This window comes from Pararge aegeria, chromosome 9, assembly GCF_905163445.1.
Source record: "Pararge aegeria chromosome 9, ilParAegt1.1, whole genome shotgun sequence".
NCBI classification, from domain to species: Eukaryota; Metazoa; Arthropoda; class Insecta; order Lepidoptera; family Nymphalidae; genus Pararge; species Pararge aegeria.
The window spans coordinates 8,941,365-8,967,974 of NC_053188.1; the positions used below are offsets into that span (position 1 = coordinate 8,941,365).

The 26,610-nt window shown below is 35.9% G+C and overlaps 1 protein-coding gene across 4 annotated transcripts in view; it reads left to right on the plus strand.

Annotated features, from left to right (window-relative positions):
* The window catches only part of LOC120626139, a 102,702-nt gene that overhangs the window by 68,677 nt on the left and 7,415 nt on the right, over positions 1-26,610 (plus strand). For all 4 annotated transcript variants that reach the window (XM_039893437.1, XM_039893439.1, XM_039893441.1 and 1 more), the window contains one exon: positions 21,282-21,409. In XM_039893437.1, coding sequence (XP_039749371.1) covers positions 21,282-21,409 — 128 coding nt within the window. The remainder of the gene's footprint in view (positions 1-21,281; positions 21,410-26,610) is intronic.

Consider the following 26,610-nt stretch of genomic DNA (forward strand, 5'->3'; position numbering starts at 1 on the left):
TACTTATTTCATTTGTTCGCATTTTGAAGGAAATGTTTTGGTATCTACCCACTTGAAATCAGGTTCTACTTATGGAATGTATTGAGAAATACAGGCGCCTACCTTAAACTAAATCGTCGATAATAATTGTATTTATAAGGCTTTTGAATTCCTGCTAATCACAGAATTAACAACATACAGAACCCTCATTCAGCTATTATTGCATGCAGTGCATTGTGGCCAAAAACAGTAAAAACGCCAAGTGCATATGTCACTTCACATCCGCGGAATGATGCTAGCACACAAACTTTTCCCTTTTTTATTGTAAACACTTAGAACATTAAAGCTAAAATAATTAATTTCGACTGCTGATGGAATTAAGTGACTAACCGCCGCGCCTGTTCGAGAAACACGTTTTTTAATGCTTCAATATTCGTTTTATTCACGGTTTCTGTATGTTCTTAATTCTGTGTTGCTAATATTATACATGCGAAAGAGTGTTCGTTTGTTTGTCCTGCACCTTTATCTATGTCAAAAAAAATGATCAATCGACTCCAAAATCTTTAGATGACAGTTTAAATTGAGTAGTGCTATCATTTTACTACCTACTCTCTGCTTGCAAAATTTTATTAAACACGTTACCTACTCGTAACGGTACCTAACGTGTCTGGGAATATATCCAGCATAGCTGTTATATTCCCAGGATATAACTTATATTAAAAATGTGAGAGTTTGTCTGTTTTTCCTTCTCTAACGCTGCAACGTTCGCACTCCTCATGAATTGATAATATACAGTAAAAATACACAAATACCCAGTGTACACAGTAACCACGGCGGCTATTTCGTTCATGATTATATGCAAACTATAACCAACATTATTAACTTAAGCACAGCAGCTGACTTTGAGTTTTCTAATTTAAAGTCATTGAACTTTTAAATCGAAATGCTCTCCGTGCGCCAATTAGCGGTCACAGTTTGTGGTTGTATTTACCATGGACATAGAGAAATATAAATTGGTAGGTACGTTCCTATTTCGTAGGCGTGTTTCTTTTAATGTTTTAATACGAAACAAAAATTAAAAAAAAAATCCTACCATAGACCAGGGTACTTTTTTATTTTATTAAACAATCTTTAATCTATTGCTAATAACAAAAAAAAACTAAAACTTTAAGAAAATTGTAATGGTAATAAACTGAAATTTGAAAGTTTAATTTTATATATATGCAGTACCTATTTATTTTATATGAAAGTCAACAACCTTAATTATCAAATCCTAGAACAAGATACTTTGTCTTTTTTTTTTTTTTCATAAAATTTTAATTGGGCCACTTACTGGTAAACCAAATAGTAAACCAACAGCATAACAAAATCATTTACGTAGTGTTCTTAAGTATGTTAAACCTGTCATTTTTAAATATTCCTACAAGTCATGTGGCGCGCGTACTTGACCAGGTTAAAAAAGTGGACCTAACCGTTGTAACTCTTTGCGTCTGTAATGTAAACATGACGGCCCTAATGTCTATGTTCACTTTTAATTTTATACGAAATGGATCTTTTTGCCCTAACTATGCGGCTCAAAGGAGTGCTAACAATATGTTCATCAGCTTCTATAATACAATTTATGTATCTAAATACATACAAACAGAAAGCAGCATATATATAAATATATATACATATGTTGCTCTTGATAATAATTATGATAATCATAAACATTTATTGAAAAAATAGTTAAACTAAGTGAATTTGATTATTTAAGATCGGAAGCCAGCAAAAACCATGTGCTATATTTTTAGACAACGAAACAAGAAAAAGGCCTTGAATTTTCTCAAGTATAAGTATTTCTTAACAGGACATTTGAAATCTAAAATATAGGTACCTATGTTTTTTTTAAATCTTCATTTAAAGAGCTTCGTACGGCGTACCTATGTTTCTTAAACCCTTGGGGCCTTAAAAATACACGTGGCATGACGTCAAAATTGAGTGCTGAGGTGGTCTTTCACACTTTTCAACAGACAACAAATTTCAAAAGTCATGGCACGTAATTCCCTTGCCTTGCCATTTGACATTAAGGACTTAATAACCTTAAATTTGTGTGTTACATTCAAATTTACGATATGTACGGAGTAGGTTATCTATTATTCGAAAGTTGACATTGACGTTCCTGACAGCCAATCAATTTTAATATTCTTTTATCAGCTGAGTATTTGGTAACTCTCGTTGCTTTTATTTCGCACCACTTGTCACGCTGCGCGTGGTCCGCAACGTAACACCTTTCAAAACCTCCGGATACCGGTTTCCTGATAAGGTTTCCGGTTTATCAGATGTAACCGTACTTGTTTGGCTTCGTACGCAGCATGTATCGATATCTGGTTTAACAGTCGAGCTTATTAGACTGACCTTATACAATACGGGTTAAGTCACCTGAAAGTATTACTCAACTTGAATCGACCCGGATGCAGAAATAATTGTTTCTGAACTATGTTTCGTAAAGGTTTATTGTATTGGAAATAAAGGATTGTTACTTTGGTTCTTTAAACAATCCAAAAATACCTATGTATTAACTCTTTCAAAATGGCTATTGCAGCTTTGTCATGAAAACACCTATCCATTGTGCAAAACTGTTTGTGAACATTTTCCCTTTTTTTCTTTGGGATGAGAAAATTGCACACAATCGCAGAAAAAGAAAAACGTTACGCGTTTTAACACTAAAACGGCAGCAGCAAAAGGTGGAATCTGAAAACAAAACATCTGACACGTTCGTTGGCCATATTTGATATTCGAGTGCCGATGTTTGAACGTTTACTAAGACGCCCCTCTTTGAAAATCATTCTTCGAAAAGATTTCCATGCAGAACCTGAGCCTATCGTACAATATTTCCACATAATAGAAATAAGTATAAGAATTATTTTTCAACGTGCCTGTAGCCCAGTTCATACCTGCCCGCTAACGTTTGCGTAATGACATCAAACAGACCAGATTTCATCGAGCGTCCGAATGCACAAGGACGGCCCAAAGTCACATCCGCGACTTTTGACTGATAGTTTCCATGTGTAATGTATTACTGTGGCTTCTGAGGCTTCGCACGGGCTTAATCATTTAATTTCGCCTTGAAACAGGCTACAGAATCGGACGAAAAGACGAGAGATAACCTTGACACTTTACTAACGTCACACTCGTTTTTAAAAGCTGTTAAATGCGGTGGTTCCTCACCGAGCAACGGGTCGACGGCAGATACTGGGGTTCTTTTACCGCTTGCGGGTCTTGCGGCAGTCTGTGGTGGGCTCGTAGGTCGTTTCAATGTTATTTTTTGTTTATTTAAACTCTTTATTTGTGCACCACTACACAGTTAGGAAAATAAAGGACGAATAGAGAGAAACTTATTACTAATCTCTGACTTACTTCCTGTTTCAGTTCCTATTATTTTTTGGAGTATGTTATACACTATATTTTATATAGACAGTATGGCCATTGTAAATATATAAATGGAAATGAATGTACATAGAATATACAAGCAGCTCTAGCTGATTGGAATAATATAAATATTGGAACCCATATTTGTAACCAGCATGAATGACAAATATCCATGCATAAGTAGGTACCTTTTCAATGTCAAAGGTTCTGACGGTTTATAGTAGGTAAACTATGTTATCCGCGGTTTTACCCGCGTTTACTATTGTTAGGCGTTCCTTAAATATTAATAGCTTTTGAGTTTATAATAAAAAAAGTAATGTTAACTTTTTTCTTCTTAATTTGTTACTAACAATTGCAATTTTTATGTGCTAATATATACTTTCGACACATTATTCTAGACGGCATTCCCAATCGAATAAGACATCTCTCATATTTTAAGAAGCTTGTTCAATATTTAATTTTACATTAAATCCTGCACTATGTGCTGAAATCACAGTATTTTTTTTGGATGTCGGTTCAACACGCAGCATCGTACCAGAACGCTTGTCGACGCAGCTTTGTCGATAGTGTGGTAACTAGTTTCGCCAGAACAGACCAGACTAAGTTCAGAGACAAAAATTATAAATTCCTACTTCTCCGACAACGATATATGAACAAAGAGCTCACCACTACGCCAAGGATGTCGTCAAAATCTCTGTTGCTGCGTGAAAGTTGATTAAACTAACAAACATTGCAAATTTATGATACTACTAATTTATTTAGAGAAATAATGTTTCATTCCAACCTATGAATGACGTAGGTTGATCCGTTGATCTGGTTGCCTCATTTCACGCTTAAGCGGCTACCGTTTATTCTTCTCGGTTTATATTTTTAAGAACTTATGTTTAAGAGGAACATTTAAATTTATCGCAGTATAATAAATGCATGTGTGAAAGTGTCATAAGGCGAAAAAAGTTTGGTATATATTCAGTGGCGTGCACTTCATACATGCACAAAAGCACTATATACCCAAATATTTTTATATAACTCGTATTGGAGGGGATTTTTCCCAATTTATGCCATCTACCTGCTTTTTGCATACCCTGGTCGAAAACCCTATGCACGCCACTGTATATATTGTTGTACAAGTATCGAATACATGAATATAACAAAGAACTCCTGTCTTATTACTTCAAGTTCTAACAAGTTCACGACTTTCGACGATCGATATATAGTAGAATAGTTATTGTGACAGACCACGTTCGGGGAAGTACTGTCTCCACCCATGAGGGTGCACCGCGAAGCAGAATTAAAAAAAAAAGTAAATAAATATACTACACTACAATACACACATCGCCATCTAGCCCCAAAGTAAGCGTAGCTTGTGTTATGGGTACTGAGATAGCTGATGAATATTTTTTTATGAATATAATACACATACATGGTACTTATAATATACAGATAAACACCCAGCCACTGAAAAACATTCATGTTCATCACACAAACACTCTCCAGTTGTGGGAATCGAACCCACGGCCTTGGACTCAGAAAGCAGGGTCGCTGCCCACTGCGCCACTCGGCCGTCCTTTGCAATTGTTGCAATCCTGTGTTCCATTCTGAAAGGCGTGGGTGCAGTTGAAATACAGGCGCCTGAGGTTTAACACCTAAAACTCAGGTTGAGGATACAGGGCGCCACGTTGCAGGTCGTGATCCTTGTATGCCCTGGAGAGTGTAAATCTGTTTATAGGAGACGTCTTTTAGCCGTCAGGTGAACCATCTGCTCGGTCCGTCTATTATTACTATAAAAAAATACCTCTTGCTTTGTCACCTCTGATAAAATTGGATACTTATTCCTAACAATAAGTGAGTGAGTAATGCCTGTTTTCATTAACAACGAAAAAAATGCATTGCCTGCATAAGTAGCGCATAAACTAAGGGGATTCCTAGGCATACGTCAACCGTCCATCAATAGTCATCTCCTAAGAGTTGGTGAAACTTTTTTTTTTCTAAAGACAATCTCGCTTCAATCATAAGGCAATCGATAGGCGATAGGTTTAGTGAAAACGGGCATTATAGTCGTGTAATTTATTTAACTAAGACCTTTGTCAATAGTAATATGATTATAACTAGATTAACTTATTCCTCCGACGAGATGGACGGCTCAGAAACGTGGATTTTGGAACTCCCTACGAACAGCGGCGTGCACTTCATACATGCGCAAAAGCACTGCCTTAAAATTGATATAAAACGCGTATAGGAGGAGAATTTTTGCCGTTGGATCCAATTTTTTCTGCTGTATGCATACCCTGGTAAGAAACCTAGTGCACGCTAGTAGCCTACGAAAGACCTATGTCCAGCAGTGGACTTCGGCTGTGATGATGACGATGATGATGACTTTTAAAAGTTTTAAACATTTACTCAACGAGAAAAGAACATCATTTTACATTGTTTCATACAATGTTTTCCGATGTTCTTTCCGACGCAACAAATTTTAAACGCCTACATGTATCAAATTGTGCGACGGTTATTATACTATATCGACGGTATAAAATGCTTTCACTTGACTCTTTCACAGACATTCCGCGAGATTTAATTGAACTGATGTTATTTTTTTGTTGAATATAATTAATATTGTTATGAAGTAATTGAAGCCGGCATGCATTCCAGTATTACACAACCGGTTGATATCGGTGACCTTAAAGTAACAGTTGTTGTTATATGGCATCTAAATACCAGCCCTTTGTTGCATTGACACGATTTATATGCGTAAAATAAAATAACAAATCATACGAGGACAAAATCGCAGAAACCGGCTAGTAATTTTTTCCCGTAGTTAATCCTTCAAAATCAATCTATAGTTTCAAACCCTTCTGTATCACATGTTTTGACAATGTTATTTACCCCGTAAATAAATATATATACCAACAAATATATACGTTCTATGGAAAACCTGTTCATATATAGTATTTTATATGCATAGTAGTGCGAGTAAATTACGTATAGATTAGGGTCAAAGGAATTTGCGGTCACAATCAGGTATTTCAAGAATCATTAAATTGTGGCAAACGTGAAATTATTGTACTCTGGTTTAGTCATCGACCGCAATAAAGAGGGTGGGAACCCTAACGCAATGAGAGGCGAGTTGTCGTGACCGCCCAAACAAGGTTTATATTTCGATGAAGTAACATGCAAATAACGTGGAGTGCAGCTAAAGCAATAATACTACGCTCCAAATGTCACACAGATTAACTCATTGATTAGCAACGCTAGAAGGTACAACATTTACGTGGTATATTTGCAACACTGATGTGACCAATGTTGCATATAGACGCATGGCATACATTGAATTGTACCAACTCTGTAGTCTGTTTAACTGTTTCCGATTCTGCCTTCGTTATTGCGTTATATTTACCATAATATATGCTCTCTTAAACCTCAAAAAAACTTTCGTCAAAAAAAAATCCAGTATATATTATAATTTGTACTATTAACGTTGTTAATTAGGTACAGTTATTTGGGTACGAAAAGCGCTATCTACATAATCTGCTGCTATTGCAATTTCATTTTCAATTCCATGTCACAACATATTTTGACCATTGTCAGTCGTGATCCTTTTTTCATCACTTTTGAAACAGTTGATCTCTTTTTTAAGAGTTTCATGATGAAACTTTTTTACTAACTTTGTTTATTGTGTTAAATTATGTATAACTTATTCAGAACTTAAACTTAACTGAGATTAAGACTTCGATCTTGAATCTAGAGCACTAATTTAAAATGGTGATATAATAAATAAACGAACAAGCTTAGAGAAAATGAGTAGGAAGAATTATCTATCTATCTATCTAAAATTGGAATAATGTATAAGGAAGGCTATTATAGTTGTCAGAAACTGAGATGTATCCAAGGTCAACCAGTATTGTACTGACGCAACTGCTCGGACGGGTAGATATTACTTGAATAATATTTACCTACATCCTGTAATACGAGCTGAGGTCGTTACAGTCCGTTTTTTAAATCTCTGATACAATATCCACCAGACAATGTGGCAAATAAACTCTGTACTTTTGCCATGCGGTCAGCTTTAGTATAGCATTTGACGCGCTTCGACGTCGAACTGAACAGATGATGATTTTTTTCTTTCCCTTTCCGGTTTCCGAAAAAAACCTATTACGATACGTAGGTAGAGCTCCTTTTTGCAAATGCAGGACACGTCTGATTGAGTGTCTGTTATAGCAAAATGTCGCCCTTTTCATTTACACGCTGCACTGGCGTATTAAGCAATTCCTTACCTTACTATGTGGACTTGAAAGCAAGCTTGTCTTTAAGAAATTAATTTATTGTACAAAGTCAAAGTCAAAGTCAAAAATATCTTTATTCAAGTAGGCCTGTAGGTGGCACTTTTGATGCGTACATGAGAATTACACGGTAGTGAGATGATGGCGATAACCATATTCGTAAACTTAAAACCAAAGCTACGAGGGTTCCAAACGCGTCCTGGTCTAAGAAGAAGACTACAACAAACTTAGCCGGGTGTTTTTTTTTGTTACCACCATCTAACATTGTGATTTAAAATTATTAGAAGAGCAACCTGGTTAGAGCAATAAAATCACACCCAAGTTTTTTTATCGATAACGTAGTCCTTTATACTATAATAGGACTTTTCTATAAGCTTACGTTTAATACAAACTTTAAACTTTTTAAGAGACATCTTCAAGATGTCAATGGGTAGTTTATTGTAGAATTGTATGAGATTTCCATTAAACGAATTATGAATTTTGTGCAACCTAGTATATTGCACTTCTAATGTATAGTAATTAGAAACCTCGATGCAATAAATGTCTTTATTGTGTTAACTTATGTACGAGTATTTCTACTAAATTCACAACATAAGAGTTCTATGTTTCGTAGAAGCAACCTCAATTGACCGAATAGCGTCATGACGTTTGGAAGAATTATGTAATGTTATTCTTGCTTGTAACTGTGTTGTTTTGCTACAGGTACAAAAACGCTAGTAGCTCATAAATATTAAACGTTAATAAAACGTGTAACGCTACAACGTTTGGGAGACAGCAAAGGTGTGCAGTGTGTACAATACGTTACGAAATAGCTACATGAAATGTTTAGTTTACATCGCTAGTTTACGCATATACCCAGTCGTTGACCTAAACTGGGAGATAAGTGATTCGTATCTGTTATAACTACTAAAATTAACGCGACAAAAAATCGAAATTAAATACTAATCTATACTAATAGTAGTTGTGCCCGGTGGTGTTACCCGCGGTGAATAAGTTTTGCCGCGTTTTGTTGCTTTGTTTGGACGTCATGAAAGGACTAAATTTGGTGTAAAAATATAAAGGTTCCAGTAACCACTCCTGGGAATTTGATGTTTTCCCAGGCCCCAAAATCGGTCTATGTTACTCTACGTCCATTCATACTTGATTTTGGGCAAAGAGTCTCTCTCTGCCCAAGATCAAGTCATATGGTTGCTTAGTAAGGGCTTGAAGTTAGGACATACAAACCCACATTGCATTTATTATATTAAGTATTATAACATTAAATAAATAAATAAATAAAGATACTACGACAATGCACACTTCGCCATCTAGCCCCATAGCTGGTCAATATTTTTATAAAAATAACACACAAAAATACTTATAATATACAGATAAACACCGAGACACTGAAAAACATTCACGTTCATCACACAAACATTTTCCAGTCGTGGGGATCGAACCCACGGCTTTGGACTCAGAAAGCAGGGTCGCTGCCTACTGCGCCAATCGGCCGTCGAACGAATATATACCTTTATATCTTAGACCCGTATTAAAAACTGACATCAAGTAAGTTCGGCCCTATGCAGGTCTAAAGCATAGATTGATCGATACTTAAGAACCTGTTCTTAGTTCACGTAGATCAATACGGACCTATGCGCTACGTGCGGCTATACTCTTGAGGTCTACTACTCTCATTAACTGATCTAACTTCAAGTGGCAGAGAAAATTTATTTCTACTATACCTGGCTTTGGATACCGACTTTTAAAGGAATTTTTATTAAACAAAAAACAAAACATATGAAAATTTAATTCAGTTTAATTAAGAGTTAGAAATCAGAATAAAATTATATAGTCTAGCAACTTTTACCTTATACCACAAAATTCTCTGACATATAATATCGTTCTTTAATTTCACTTTCGCAAGTTTTATTTTGATATTTAGACAAAGGACGATAATATTTTTAAGTTTAAAATACATATAAAAGAGTAGCTTAGTGGTCAAAGCGCTCAGGCGATTTCCAGAAAGGTGCAGGTTCAAATCATGTCGGTTCCGAAAATTTTTATATGGACTTTAAATTTATAAAAAATTATATTTCCTCCAAGTGTTGGTAAAAACACCATAAAAAGTATATTAATATACAAAAAAAATATTTTTAAGACTAATAGAAACATCATTGCGCTAATAAAGGTTCTCGCTTAACCACTTTCTCGTCATCATGGGAAAACAGCGTTCGAATGTTCACCCGTGTTTACCGCCTAGATGAGAACTTTCTCTGACTCCACGGTGGTAACTCGCTAAGACTTTGTTGTCAATAAAACTGACACTTATGATGCATTGTTCATACATTTCTACAATATAATTAAGTTAATGTAGTATCGTTTTACGATTAAAGTTTCTTTTTAATATAGACGCAAACTAAGTAGAGCATTTGTTCACTTTCTTTTAAAAGTGTCGGAATAAATCATACGTAAAACTGTTGCATCTAGTGTAAGATTTCTCAAATAAGGAAGTACCTTCTCTTATGCGAATTTTTTTTCAATACCTTAGCGGCGTTGATTTTGAAAGAACACAATTACCTATTATATTTTAACATGTTTTGCGTGGTGAGCTACGCCTTAAACCTTCTCGTTCTTTGAAAAGACCCGTGTCCTGTAGTGGGTCGTTAATGGATTGTTAATGATGAAAATGTTTTGGGTGATAAGGAAACACTAAAAAAAGAGTTAGTGATTTGAATAGCACAGAAATGTGGTTAATATCCTATCTTATGTTACAGTAATTTTATAAAGTTAGTAAATAACTAAACTTAGTTATCAAAACTATAAATTCATATTTGCCAGACACTTTATTAAATTGATGAGGATTTTTGAAATTCCCTAACAATTATGAATTCTTTTGACATTTGGTGGGTATTTTGATATAAATAAGACTGCATTATCGATACACTTCAGTCCTACATGGACTGGAACGATGCAAAGATACCTCATAGTATAGTTACACACACACAGCGATAGTTTGTATGGATGTCTAAAATCTGGATGTTTGATTCTCTCTCACGCTAAAATACCTACTGAAAGGCTTTTGATGCAACTTAACAGTACCAATAGCTTATACATCAGCATAACACAGGCTGTAATTTATAAATAAGTACATTGTGTTACTTGACTTAATTATAACAATGACTGCAAGCTGTCAAGTTAGTCGAAGAAAATCTTCCACCTGATAGCTATTTGGCGTGCGCTACATAAACCGTTAGAGTTAGAGAAAGATAATGTTAAGTAGAATTATTTCTCGAGGATATTTAAAAAATTATGTCCACATATATTACTTTTTATGTGAAAGCCATTAGAAGATCAGCGTATGTACCTACGCCAAGCGCCTGTTTTCGCTCGTTGTCTAGAGCTGACCTTCTGGGTAATTCCTCCCTGATGTTGGGTAAATAAATACCTTTATAAGTGATCGAAGGTTAATTCCCAGACGTAATACAAATTTCTTTCTGAAATTTGCTTAATAGGTGAACCGGTGTACTTACTACGGTTAAATAATATACTAAATATAAACTCTTAAGGGCTCCTTCTCTAGACATTAGTATTTGAATAAGTAATCAGATATCAGTTTCGTTCATTTCCGCTACAAAATGGCACCTAATTTCGACTGACCACCGACACAATTTTGTACAGCCTCATAATGCTTCTATTATTAAGAATTCGTTCCGATGTCTAAAATCTCAACAGTTGTAGGTAATATCCTGTAAGTAGTTAAATGTATTCCTTCATCCGCTAACGCAGTTTTGTCTTCTTTGGAAGTCAATAAAACTTAGATATGTTTTGCTCGAAACATATTCTTAATAATGTTAAGACTGATTGACACAATTTCGCATATTATATACATCATTATCTGTCTAAAAAAAAACCTATTAAAATTTCAAAACATACGATAACACTTAATTGTGATTTGGCCTTAGTGACCTCTAACCTCAAAACAAGTCGATAACTATGTAAAACAGAAAATTAAAATCAATTTAGTGTCCATAACTAGGGCACATAGCTTGGAGAGACGATCGACGTTGGGTTCGCGTATGAGGTTGAAATAGCGACTCGGCATCAGTTAACGCAGGATTGGTCGACTCCTAACAAGGTGGACAAAATAGTTGCTGGGAGTCCGGGAGGAGAAGCGGCCCAGGACTGACACAATTTCAACAAATTGACAAATTTATTTCGCATATCCAGTGAATATTCCAGTGATTTTGGAAATTTTTACAAAAGACCTATGTCCTAGCCGTTGTCCGCAGTAGGTTGATATGACCATGATGATGATGATAATTCTTAGCAGATATTATTATGTCATAAGTAGAAATAATTTATGTTATCAGTACCTTTTTTTGGATGATAGCAATTGTGAGTTCGTTTCGTGACCCAATAGAAACCCCAAACGTACCATTACGCCAAGTGGGATATTTACATATGGGTGGTGTCCTAGTAATAATTGCTAGGTTTATAAATCTGTATACCGTATAATCTGTATACCGTATATTGCTAGGTATATAATCTGTATACCGCTGAGGTGTATATTCTATTAACAGAAATCGAAAAGACGGCTGGACCGATTTGAATGAGTTTTTCGGTATGCGTTTGGGAGGCATCCTGGATGGTTTAGATTCACAAATCAGCCCGACAAATGGCGCTGGGGTCAGCTAGTTTTATTATATTTCTCTAGAATTGTGTTTAATCAACTGCGCAAAAAAGAGTTCTGTTTTTTAAAGGTTTAGGCCTTACTAGCACGCAAGAATTACCTACTTGATCAGTGATGCAGTCTTACATCAAAATAATACTGCTATTCTAACAGTCTGTTTACTGTTAGATTAAGATATGTGAGAGATATTTTTGTTAGGTATGTAAAAATTGTAGAACTGGCGAGATTTGAAGCGCATCGCTCTGTCAGTTGTGGATGAAGTGGTTTGCCAATTCAACGACGAACGCCGAAACTTTGATATGATTTTTTTTATGAAACCAAGTGACCGTAGAAAACATACGTAGAAACACAGTTCATGTGTTCATCTACTTTCTAATGCTCATATTTCGTTGAGACACTTAACGTGAGACATCTAATTGGAAACATTTTATTATAGGTGTATCTTATCTAATAATCCCAAGAGTATAAATAATAAAAACACTTTTGCCCATTTTCACTAACGACGAATGAAGGGCAATGCCTAAGTGAGTAACACCTAATCCAAGGAGATTCCTTGGCATACCTTTCGATTTTTACTAAGCAAATCATGTAACCTAACTTGGCTATGATCCATTTTTCACACTATTCCCGAAACATCACGCTCCGCCAAATTGGTGTCGTAATTTAAGATGGCGCCACCACCTCGCACCACGTTCTCGGAAACGTGCCTAATCACCGCCCGTAACCCTTTAACTCCAATCGTCGCCTGAGCTGAGGTTCGGTCACACATGAGGCGCCCTCAGGCCGACGATCCCTTCGCTTCTTCGAGCCCTAGGGTTCAAAGTCTTCCTGGCAGAGCCCCATTCCGAGGCTCGCCAACAAGCCCGCGTTACGCTGTTAAAATCATTAGGGTTAATCACACAATACGAAGAAAAAAAAAAAGATGGTGCCTAACGTCGTTACTCATCATTTTTGAATTGGTGGAACGCATCTCATAATTTTTTCTTTAAGAAAAATAAACGGCCTTTATCTCAGTTATACCAATTTTCGCCGATACACTCTAACTCTGACGTCCACGGCTGGACATAGGTCTTGTGTAGGGAGTTCCAAATTCCACGGTTCTAAGCCGCTTGGATCCAGCGGCTACCTACGACGCGCTTTATATCGTCTGTCCACCTCGTTGGGGGTCGACCAACGCTGCGCTTTCCAGTACTTATATCTGCTAATTTCTTATTTATACCGCCAAGCAGCATTGCGGTGTTCCGGTCAGACGGGCGCGGTTGCCGGTGTAATTACTGGCATATAAGGCTTAACACTTACGACTCATGTTGATAAGGCTGGACTTTGTAGGACGTTGCCCTGCGAAATCTCGCTCTGCTTATAGCCAATGCTTTTCACTTACCACAGATAAAAAAGTTATCCTTGTTGAAGCTAGATAATGCGAGGTGCGATATTGAATTCTAAATATAACTTTTTATTACATTTGCTTCCATTACACTTAAGTGGCGCCTGCGCAATAGCCAATACCAATAACGTTGAGCAACAAACACAATGCTGATTAATTGATGGTGTTTATGATGCAATATTGACGATCTTCGTGGCGCAGCGGTGAGCGCTGTGGTTTTAAGTTAGAGGTCCCGAGTTCGATTTTAGGCAGGCGCAATTTGGGTATTTATAATTTCAGAATTATCTCTGGTTTGTTCGGGCCCCTCCCGACAAAGATGCGCCGCTAAGCGATTAAGCGATCCGGTATTATGTGGCGTAGGAAACGATTTCGGATATGGGTATAATATAACAAGTCAGTAGCTGGATGGTAAATGCGTGTGAATTGATGTAAGTTCATATCCAAGTAAATATTTATTTATTTTCGAAAAACCCAGCAATTCTAAGAAAGGGGCGCTTTTGAACACTCCGTATAGGTAGCTGTAGTTGCCACGAATGCCAAATGATTGCTATCACATCTCAATAAATAGGAAAAAATATATAGCTGAATTCATAAGTGCTTGTGATAGGCCAAAAAAAGATTTTTTCCAAAAAATCAAACACAAAAACTTTTGCATTCATAATATTGTATTAATGAAAGAGACAGTTTAAATTCGAATCGAGGCTGGCCTTAATTTTTCTTAAGTGAGTATTGCATGCTAGAAATCTTTCACTATTGGTAGGATTCGTGTATTTGAGTTTGTTTCTTAACGTTTTGAGGTCAAGGCTTATCTGTGTTCATTGGTTATCGTACTTATTAGTAAAACTTGTACGTAACTTACCCAATCATTACGTTGTACATGGGAAAATCGACTGATAAACAATGACTAACACTTTGTGTCCATTCAGTGTGCACTCTTTTATCAATAGTGTATTTTAATTATTTTTTTGTGTATAAACATTGACTTTATTACTATCGTAAGCCCACTGTGCATAAAAATCTATAAAGAAAATTGGCAGGTGTAAAAGTAACTCTGACGTCATCGGGACGTGAATCCTTACCACGGTCACGGGGGCCTTCGGACTAAACAATGATTAGTCCAAAAGTCCACCAACACTCAGATTAACGTCGAACCGAGCCGTGGTCCGAGCCCTCGCAAGAGGCACCCTCGGGTCGACGTCTCCCACTCTCCCTCCGATGTCGTCGAGCCCTGGGGCTCTTCTCATGGCGAGCTTTCGCGCTCGCCGTACTCCCCCGGTGACGCCGAAACAACCCCTCAGGAATCAGAAAATCGAAAAATCACTGTGCATAAAAATCTATAAAGAAAATTGACAGGTTTAAAAGTAGTGCTATCCTTATCAGACTGATCCCCTTGAAAAGGATATCACTATTTCAGAAATGAAAATTTGGTATACTTTCGAGATCCGTAGTTGAACATGCTAACCGCTTGATTAACGGGGCAGTTATTAGGAGGCATAAGAGTCAGAGTAATACTAACTTAAAGTTGTGGGTGTTCTTAAAAAGAGCACAACGTTCAAAAAAATAACTATGTGTTAAGCCCCTCTTAATAAATACTGATCTGAATCGTTTAAATAAAAAATATGCTACTGCACTGTTCACTAGTTCGGTGACCCTGACACACATATCTACTGAGAGTTGAGACCAACGAAAACCATACCGAATGTGTCAGTTAAGACTAGCGTGACCATATTTATTTTATCATCATAGCGAGACCTAGTATATTTACGTTAAAAATAATCTCCTCTAATTCAAAATAGGAATCCAGACGTAAAGAGAAGGAATATGCGTACTAGGTGTTATTGAGAGAATTCAATCAAATTCAATACACTTTATTGTACACGAAATACAAAGCAATAAAATTAACACAATTGAAATGAAGAAAGAAAAGGTACAAAAGGCGGCCTTATCGCTTAAAAGCGATCTCTGCCAGGCAGAATCCGACGGCCGGGAATTATAATATTGTTGTTAGGTTAGGATCATCTAAGATCACCAACCCGTCTGTAAGCGTAATCATTATGGGCCAACTCTCCCGTTCAGAGGGCCCTTTTGTCCAGCTGTGTACTGTTATAAGCTATTTAATACAGTCTGTGAGATAAAAATGATCTAAACCAATTAGTACTAAGAAATTCTTTTATATTCGTGAAAATATCTGTTTCAAGATATCGGGTCTAATTTTTAAATAGGAATGGAGGTCATTACTTGATTTGGTGATGAAAGTATAAATTCTTTATAATCGAATTGGCTTTCAAGGCTGATCCTAACTATGTTTCATCATATGCCCATAATTTGATCACTAGAAAAAAACTCTCCTCGGCAGCGGCAGTATCATCAGGTGGGCTTGAGAAATCGGGTCTTTTTCTTGTTGGGACTTTCCCAAACAAGGCGAGACGGATGGTCACTTTACTTATGACGAAAGAGTAGCTAAGTTTTTGTAACATGAGAATCTTTACAAACCAAATGAAATTTTTAAGTAAATAAGACGTTCTTTATTACCGACTGATATAATCTGACGATGGGAAAATATGTCAATCTTTTAATCGTAAAGACAATCGGTCTCACTTATAAGCGTCAATTAATTAAATTAATGAGCTAAATATTTAACCACAAGGATAAGACAAAGAGGCCAAAGCGCGTCTTGGACAGCTTGTCTTGTTTTGAACATTTGAATGGCGTAGGTATATTTTATGTGAATATTTTTGTATGTGTTTCTTCTTTTCATCATCTCTAATTGCGTGGTGATTAAGGGAAAACCGGCCTGATGGGAGAAGTCTTTAGTCCTGGAGTGGACTATTAGAGGTTAGGTTATTGAGGTTAAGCCGTTCAAGCACGTTTACGTTTAAATACTTCTGTAATAGGGAGGCCAGTGAGCGTTTACCTGGTCAGACCAGCGACGAGGTGATCGGCCACGTGGTCTTTTACCCCTCCACCTTACCTAATAATGTTGGCCTATCCAGATTATTCACAAGGCAGGCTTCGGGTATCAATTCGTTATTCATTATAATTAATTGATTCTACCTGGCCCTGCTAAATAACACACAATTACTTAAAGGCGACATGTTCTATATATTAACTCAATAATATGCATATGCGTATATTTTTAAATATAGCGTTGTATTGATCAATAAAAAATGAATTTTGAATTTAGAACAATAAATTACACTTTTCAAAAAATAAAAAAAAAACGTACGTTGTGTTTAGATTTACGTAGTCAAAACTTATTATTACGACATAATAAAAAAAGATGAATAAACCAATACAATATTTATATCTATAAAGAATTATGATGTAAGTAGTCCTATAGTAATAGAACAATTCTCCGTAATTCTTTTGACCCATGATCTAATAATTAAAACCTATTTGTACTCTGCATGTACAGTGTCCGTTTCTATCGTTAGATCTGGGCTATATATTTTCTTTAATTGTTTATTCGCTTTTTTTGGATGAGTTCTACTTTTAGTCTTACTCTAAATTATCTTATTTTATTCGTGATTATCATTCGGTAATTGCACAGTGCTTAACCGTGCCCAGTGACGTGCATGGAGGGTATGCACAGGGCATGCACAGGGTATGCACAGGGTATGCAAAGAAGTAAAATCTCCAATATGAGTTATAAATACTTTACTTTTTATAACTTTTACAATGCCTATCCTTAAGTTTTTTATAACTCGTACTGCAGGTTTTCTTCATTTTATATCACCTGCATACCCTGTGCATACCCTCTATGCAATCCACTGACCGTGCCCTGTGGTGGACCAATTAGTAAGTAATGGTCATATTTATGTATGCACCTAAGCCAAAATTGGATTATTGTTTTTATTATTATATTGTGTTTTCTACGTAAGATACATTTTTTTATTTATGTCAATGAAAATGACTATTATTTTAATACCGATCGTTCTCTTATGAGAACTACAACTGGTTTTATTTTTGTGAACATTCTCATACCTCGGCGGCCGTTGCGACATTTAAAACAACTTGTAACAAAATAATTTAATAATATTTATAGATAATAGGTACATGCAATATTTGTGTGTAAGCATTTATTCAAAAACTAGCTTAACCCCGTGGTTTTACCCGCGTTGACTATCGCTCTGAGCTCTGATGTTAGAGCCGATTGTAACTCCTCAAAAAACGAGCTATCTAACTAAAATCTCTTGAAAAAAGTCGGATCGGCAGTTCCTGAATAGCGCGTACAAACATCCTAACGATCCTCGAGCTTTATAATATTAGTAGGTATACATAATATATTTAGTCTGTTTTTATAGCTATAATCAAAGCTGCATATATATTGCTATGCTAATATATTACTTCTTGATAAGTAATAAAGTTTCCTCAATTAATTTCGATTTGTTTCTGTAAACTAATCACACTTAATCGGAGGTATTTATAAATATATGTTGTTGTTTAATATTACGTAACATTTTCATCGAGAACATTTTAGTATCATGAATATTAAAGTCGTTTAAAATACATTATACATACCTAACCGAACCAGCCTTATTTAAAGTGTCAGACACTTCGTTGTAGGTTTAGTCTCGTAAAGACAGCAGAGCAATCAGTTAATTGTGTATTAGAAATAGAACCAATATGAGTGAAGTTAATGTGAATAAATCTAAAACCGAGAAAAAGTTCACCAACAAAGAATCGGATATTACGTGTTGGAATTGTTTTACATCAAATGATGGTGATAATGATATAATAGGTACAGAACCAATACCTTTACCAAAGGTACGCGAGGAACACAGAGAAAAATTAAAGGTCTATTCATTTCTAGCTTCGGAGTTATCGAAGCCTAAAGCAGTGTCCCTTAAGCAAAAAATATCGGAACCGTATATGATAGGGAAAAAAATTGATGCAGAAATTTCAAAAAAACATTCATGTGCAGATTCGTTAGTAAAGTTAATCGGTGAAAAAAGTAAGGGAACAACAACACTACAAAATTCCCCTAGGTTAATTAGAAAGGAGGAAAAAAACCAAATTTGCAAGCAATCTAATACCATTCATGACAAATTAAAAGATGACCAAAAAAAAAGTATTGAATTGTCTAATGTGACATCAGTATTTAAATTGAGCGAATTAGCAAAATATAACCCACCAGCAATAACAGTCGGAGGCAGGACATCGGGTGAGAAAAATACAATTGAAGTATTAACATCTGAGGAAATTCTTCAACGTAAAACTTCATTATTGCATACAATATCACCGTTATTGCAACCAACCTTAAAAAAAAACAATAAATTGATTTTCAGTACACGATCGGATGAAATCAGCACTTCTAATGAGTCCATGGAATCAAGCTCAATAAAAAAATCATGCGAATTGCCAAACCTGAATTCTATCAAAAGAGATATAAACGAGAGTACCTGCCAAAAGAAAATTCTATCAGGTCAAAAAAAAATTAATATTTCTGACAATGACAAAATAGTGCATAAAGTCCAAATCATAACATCAACTCCTAAAGAAAAATGTGTAGTCATCAATAAAATACAGGAGAATGACATAATTAGAAGTGATCTTAATTCCTGTGACAAAAAAGAGGAAACGACTAAAATTGATAACGCAAAATCTAATGCAACAGTTCATAAAGTAGAGGAAAACCATATCGTTAATAGTGAGGTTACTTTTTCTGAAACGACTGAAAAATCACCTCTTCATAGTGACAAAGTTGATAACGCGAGTTCTAATGGTTCAGAATCAGGTTACGCAGGATCCTTAGCAACGGTACAAGAGTTTGTTATAGATGAACCTCACGAAGAAAGCAAAGAGATTGAATCGGTCGGAAAAGTATTAAAGGAAATGAACACAAATTTTACATCACTATCTTCACTTAATACAGTGAATAAAAAAATGACACATTCGTCATCATTATCATCTAGCATTTATAATGTGGGGAAAAAACTTCCAAGTAAATCTATGAGGTGGAGTACTCTCTCGATGGTACCAAGATCAGTCAGTTTTGAAGGTACCTAAAATATCATATTATTATGTATACTATAGCAGTAATATTTAAAAATTACAAATTTATGTTGCATACCTTACAGACAGTCAGTCAGTGACAGTCTAAGTAACAATTATTATAATTTTGAAAAAATAGCGACAACAATATTAATGTTATACTGTTTTAAGCGATTTCAGTAAGCCCCCTGTGTATTTTAATTATTGAATTAGTATTTATAAGTGTTACATCAATGGTGGTCTTCCTAGCGGCATGAACATTCTCTCGTAGTAGAACGTATTTCATGAGTCAGATTTTAAATTAACTTCGACATTAGTTCACTGTTTGTGCAGTTCATTATACAGACTGCAAAATATATCGCTATTACTGTACGTAACAGGAAACAATCGTGCCACGCAGGATGCGATAATATTTGGATTAATTGTTTTGTTTCATTAACAAAACAAATTAATTATTTAGTTCAGTTCTATGGCGGTAGCGGACAGTACAGTTTTTGTTGTTTGTGTGTAAAATATGGCAGCTTTAGTAAAATCAGTGCCTGAATCTCATTATCAATCTTTTGGATACGTTGATACTAATAACGAAACGGTGTCATCTTATCAACCAGTTAATATTTACAACCTGAATTCTAATAGATTTGAAAAAGAAGAGAAGAGATCTTTTTTCGACATGATCCGTCGTTGGTGCTGTTTTTGTTGTGTTATTAAAGCTAATGATGTTCACGAGTCGATAATGGACGATCCCAGTTCTTCTTTAGCTGGGCACATTGGTCGTAGTTATACGTTAAATAAAGAAGAAAATAAACAGATTCCGCGATCACCGCCCGCTGTAAATATTACTCGAAATATTGAAAATGATTGCCTGAATAATGTCACTGACAACGATTCTATAAAATCTACGACAACACTTTTGATATCCAACGAACAGGAAGCTAGTTCTATAAGCCATTATAGAATAAAGGTGAAAAAACAGAATTCTTACGACCCTACGTATGATTCTGGAAATAATAGTGAAAGCAGCACGATTCGAACGGGTGAGAAAGTGTCATTCATTCGTGAGATCCTGACGTATCGGGATACATTCCTTCGTTCACTGGAATGGTGTGACAACTCCCTGACAAGGGGCAAAAAGTACCGCTACATAAAACGTGACGATTGGCTAGAAGTAGAAAATGGTACCCAGAAATCAATCGCGATTTCGTGGAGCACTCATTACTTATATAATAACTCTATTTTATTTTACTGTTTTAGCTAAATTAATTCACATATTTCTTTATTATTGCCAAACATATTCACACAAAAATATTCTGCACACGGTTAAATGAGACCACAACTTTACTAAAATTAACCACGTTTCCAATGCACTAATAGATGAATAGGTATTAAGCGATAAGGCCGCATTTTGTATCCTACTTCTTTCTTCAAGTTACGTTTTTGTTTCTTTTATATATTCTTGATGTGATGTACAAATAAAGTGTTATAATAAAAATAATACATAATAAAAGTGACAATTATGCAGCGACAACGATATGGATCTTGTATTTACTGATTAAGATTTATTTATTTTCAGATGAGGTGTACATGTCAGATTCTGTGTCGCCTGGCCACGCCACATTACCAAGGCGATCTAATTCCCCACTGCCTCATGACCGAGATGTGGATCGAGACAGATTCCCGATCAACAGGAGTGGGTTGCAGGTATGAAAATTATATTATATCATGGAGTAAAATACCAATTAAAACTGCTGCTATAATATTCAATCGTGGTACGATCTGTTCTTGTCCTAGATATTTATTTAGTAATATATTTTCTTCAGGCAACTAGACCCATATAAAAAACACATAAAATATGATACAAAAATTAAAATGATATAAAGATTCCACTATATATAATTAACAATCTTAAGATACTATACAAAAATATAAAAATACGTATTACCTAGGAAGGGATATTTGGTCTTGCTTCTCTGAGATATGCGGTCCCATGCAAAAATGTTCGGTTTTTGATCTACACTTAAGTTATCTGCTTAGAAATATTTTATATAAATCATAGGTGTCAGGTAATTCTTGGTAGTAAATAGAGTGATGATCTGCCGTCGCCACATATTAGATTGCGTCTGGTGACGGACAGATCAAAATACAGTTTATTTATTTATTTATATCCTGAGTATACTTACAGCTAGCCAAAACGTATACTAAGTCAGTTACAGATGTACATTTCAAAAATTTTGGTTAATTTGTCTGAATATAATTTAGGAACTTAGCTGAACTAATATTAAATATGTCAATTTATTAGTGCTGAGCAATCATATTATTAAGAAACGAGAGCGCGCGAAATGTTGGAGCATTTCGAGCATAGTGCGTACGTAACGAATCGAGTGAAAATCGTGGTCACCACCCCTCATTTCCCGAAGGAAGAAAAACAAACGCGCTTTCGCTTTTATAATAATAGATATATCTTTTTAAATAAAGTTAGCACTATATATTTAAAAAGATGCAATTTAAACCAACACAACTTTTGAATTGAATTTCGAAATAAAGTAAAGAACGGAAAGAAACAAATTTTACGTGGATGCATTGTACCTAACCAACTTCCAAGTTACCAGAGTGGAAAGAACGGATAAGTTGGACGTTTTATGGGCCGCTTCGGCGTTAGTTTGTATACCTACCTAACTGTAAAGTTAGAAACAAGTATTGTTTCGGAGGCCGCGCTCGCAATTGTATTATGTTGCCAGTACCACCAGTACATTGCCATGGCGCTTGCGACATGCCCTTGCGAACTTTTTGCGGCGGCAAAACATTCATTCTATTAATTTAATGTGTCATTATTCCTTTTTGCTGTGTGGTGAAGGCAAATTAGAATACAGTTGTCACAATCCCTCCTCTTCCCGCGGCTTTCGTAGTAGGTGACTTTGGCCACAGCGTCCTCTGTACAGCTACTACCATTTACTGCTACCACCAACCCGTCTTAGTAGCAGTGGCGTGCACTTCATACATCCACAAAAGCACTGCATACCGTAAATTTTTTGTATAACTCATAAAGTCGAAGGATTTTTCAATGTTATGCCATGTTCCTTCTTTATGCATACCCTGGTTAAAACCCAGCGCACGCCACTGCTTAGTAGTGATAATGCGCAATTCCACCCACTCCTGATTGCGCTTCATTCGAGTCGGTCCTGGTGGCTATAACTGCGAAATCATTTTTAAACGCATGAAATAGTTGTTTTAAAGAATGTCAAGACCATTTATCAATACCCTATAACAGAGGTTCGCCCGTAACGAGCTCGGCAGACGGGTTGGGGGTCGCATTAGTCGGTAGTTCCCCGTCATATCCCTCATTACATCCCTTATCCCTTATTCGCCTCGTAGTTCTCGTACAATACCTGCCAAAAAATCTGCCAAAGATCTGCCTTTTACTTATTTTAAAGTTGTATAATTGGCTCTAACGAAGCACCTTTTAATTAGCTTGGATTGTACAACAGCAGCTTTTTTCTTAAAAATGTCAAAATTACTTAACTCGTTAATCGGCTCTTAAAAGCAGTAATTCATATCGATTATCTATATGAATTACTGCTTCTCATAGCACTATGAGTGCCTACCGTGGTCGTGCAGTTTTATTAGTATGTGAAATAGCTAGCCAATGACAATTAATTATCTAGGTCACAAATTTAAGTCCTTTAAAGTACCTACTCCATTTAGGTACCATTCTGGACCTAAGGTCCTTGCAAAGCACCAAATTTTTACAACTTTAGGTCCTGGAATATAAATTAATTCGCAAGTTTGTACTAACTATCTATACGAACATAGATTTTTTTCTCACTGATACTGCTTTTCGAATCGGCCGCTTATTGATTGCATTTACCGCGACCATCAATACAAAAACAAACAAACAAACTATTGGGTTTTTTTTAGAAGTATACCTAGGAAGGGATTTTTGGTCTTGTTTCTCTGTACTGATGTACCAGCCGGAGTTTGAAAGTTAGCGGTTATTCATCCCCATGCCTCAGAGAGCACGTTAAGCTTCCGGTCTTGCGCCTGATCTATTTCCGGTCGTTGCCGTCCCATCGGATTATGAGAGTAAGAGAATGGAGAGATAACCTGTGTTTGCGCACACACTTGTACACTTTAAAATCTCTCGCGCAGTTGAAAACTCCATGAAGAATCTCCTTGGAGACTCACCACTGTGGCCAAAATAGCTCGAAGGACAACCTTAATCTGTTTTATACCTACTGTTAAACTGCCCTACTAATATGCTCTTACCTAGTATATATAGAATGAAGAATTTGTGGTTTCGTTAAAGCAATGCTGTAATATAATTCTCCTATACAGATTCGAGTGGGCAGACTCAATAAAATGTTGTATTCAATGCCATATGTGGTTTTCTGACCCGTTTCTCATGCACGAGTGCCGCCATTACTTGAGGTGAAATCGTATAAAGTGATTTTATATAAATACTAGCTGTGCTGTGCCATGTAGTTTTCCCGCTTTTAATTACGTAAATTGTAATCTAAATAAACTTTAACCTATCTCAATAAATAGATTATTTGGTGCATTGTCTTTATTTTATTAATGGTTGGGAAGAATTGAGAGATTAACGCGTTCAACCATACAAACTTTTAAGCAACATATCTTCTATCAAACACTTTTACAAATAATTTTGACAAACAAAAAATTTATACAAAGAGCAATTAATTTGTGCAAATATAAAATAAAAGGCACCAACAGTAACAGCCATTCACAACAGCTTGTTTGTCTGCATGTGTGTGTGCCTGTGTTTGTATGTAAGAGAGTGTTTAATTGGTGTGAACATAGCCCTTTCTTAATCAAGTTATCTATTCTAAAGCACAAAACGACCTTAAACAAACTTTTGATATAAAAAGTACATAAAGGCTGTCCCAAAAAGTGCAGTAAAGCTGAAGTCCAAAAATATAACAACGCTTGAGCCACCCGAATCATGTTTCCTGATGCTTAGCTTCAAAGTTATTTTTTTGGAGTCACTTTTCTTACAGCAGCTTCGCCTATAGGCACATGCGATAACCTGTACCCCACACCCATTGCCACTTCAGATTACTCGTTGAACTGCCTGTATCTAATTTTATTCCATCACGTAGATATCCATCGATTTTTTTCCCACTACAAATTAGCCCTTGACTGCAGTCTCACCAGCGGTTATGTGATAATGCAATCTTAGATACAACCTTAGATATAATCTTAGATAGTAACTGGCTAACCTGTCACTGCCATATCCCTAGTATGGCAGTTGTATTAAATCCATACCTACCCCTTATCAGTTTCTACGCGACGTCGTACCGGATAGCTAAATCGCTTAGCGCCACGTCTTTGCCAATAGAGCCGAATACTCCCACCAGAGAATATTCAGTAATTATTAATTGCTTAATTTTCCGACCGCCTCTACTAGAACCCGAGACCTTTTAACTTAAAACCACAGCACTCACCTTTGCGCTAGGTAGATCAACTCGTCTAAGCGTTAATATATAAGAATGCGTAAATATTTACATTACATTCATATTATTATGTAAAAACGTCAAGGTGAAGGTACCTACCTCCCCACCATAGTTTTGTTATCGGGCAGATAAAACAAGGATATTCTCAATGCCACAACAAACTTATCGCCATGCTGTTTGCAAAGGAGACTTTTAACAGTAAATACAACCATATACCTCCTTGCTTTTATATAACACCCATTAAATATTGGTATATGTTCTTGCTTTAAAGCAGCTTATTAATAATACTTAGATGTTATTATAAATCTTTTCCAGAAAAATCTTATGTTTATAGAGCTATAGTACGTAGGTACTTGCAGTTCGTCCGCTAATATAGTTTGCAGTAACCACATCTTTCGAAACTCTGTGCAAAAAATACGTTCCTTATTTAATCCTTTAGTACCTACCTCGTTAAGTTTTATTTATTTATAATAACTACCGTGACGGCAGTTTGGAACCAAATTGTCACTTGTTCCTGCGGTTATCGTATAAGGCGTAGTAGATAGAGGACAGAAACCGTGTACACGACTAATATTGAAGTATTAAAAACCACTCCACTTTCGAGTTGTGTTGTTGAACGAATGGTTAGTCACGTCATACCATTTAACACTTGAAAGTACTGATTTTACCTCTAATGTTTTAAACGTTTTCCATGAAATGGGAAAATGAGAAAAAGTTTGTGAGCTAGCAATATTCCGCAGGTGTAAAGTGAGACGTGCGCGTGGCGTTTTCACTGATTTTGGACACAATGCACTGCATGCAATACCTAATAGCTAAATGAGAATTTTGTATGTTATTTATTCTGTGAGGACGTCCTACTACTACCGCTACTGCGATCACCAATCCGAACATGGTGATTATGGGAAAACCCTTGTGAGGTCTTTAGTCCAGCATTGTACCGTAGTGTTATAGGCTATTGATGATGAAATGATATTATTAACAAAAATGAAATCAAAATACGTAACTAAAAGTCATTGCGACGTACCACTGCGGTGGACAGTATAGGTGCCGAGCCTTTGAAGTAGCCGACGCTGATCGATCGGCATGAAGTGGCCACATTTAAAGCGTGTAAACTATTTGAGCGAATGAACTTTAGTAGGTTCTATTATTTAGTATGCGGTAAAATGAAATTCCGTCCCAAAACCAGTCTATTTTAATGGCTGTTGAGATTTTGTCTATGTTGTTGAAATAAAGGTCAACTAAAAATAGATAGCAATTTGAATTCATAGCTACGTATAGAGGTATTCAAGATAGTAGGTACTACGCATTTTCTACAAAGGTATAGAAATGATAAGAAACATAGTTTATATACCTACCACATTTTTTAAATATCGATATTGCCTGAATCAAAGAGTTTTAATAATGAAAAATTTCGCTATCGACAACTAATTAGTT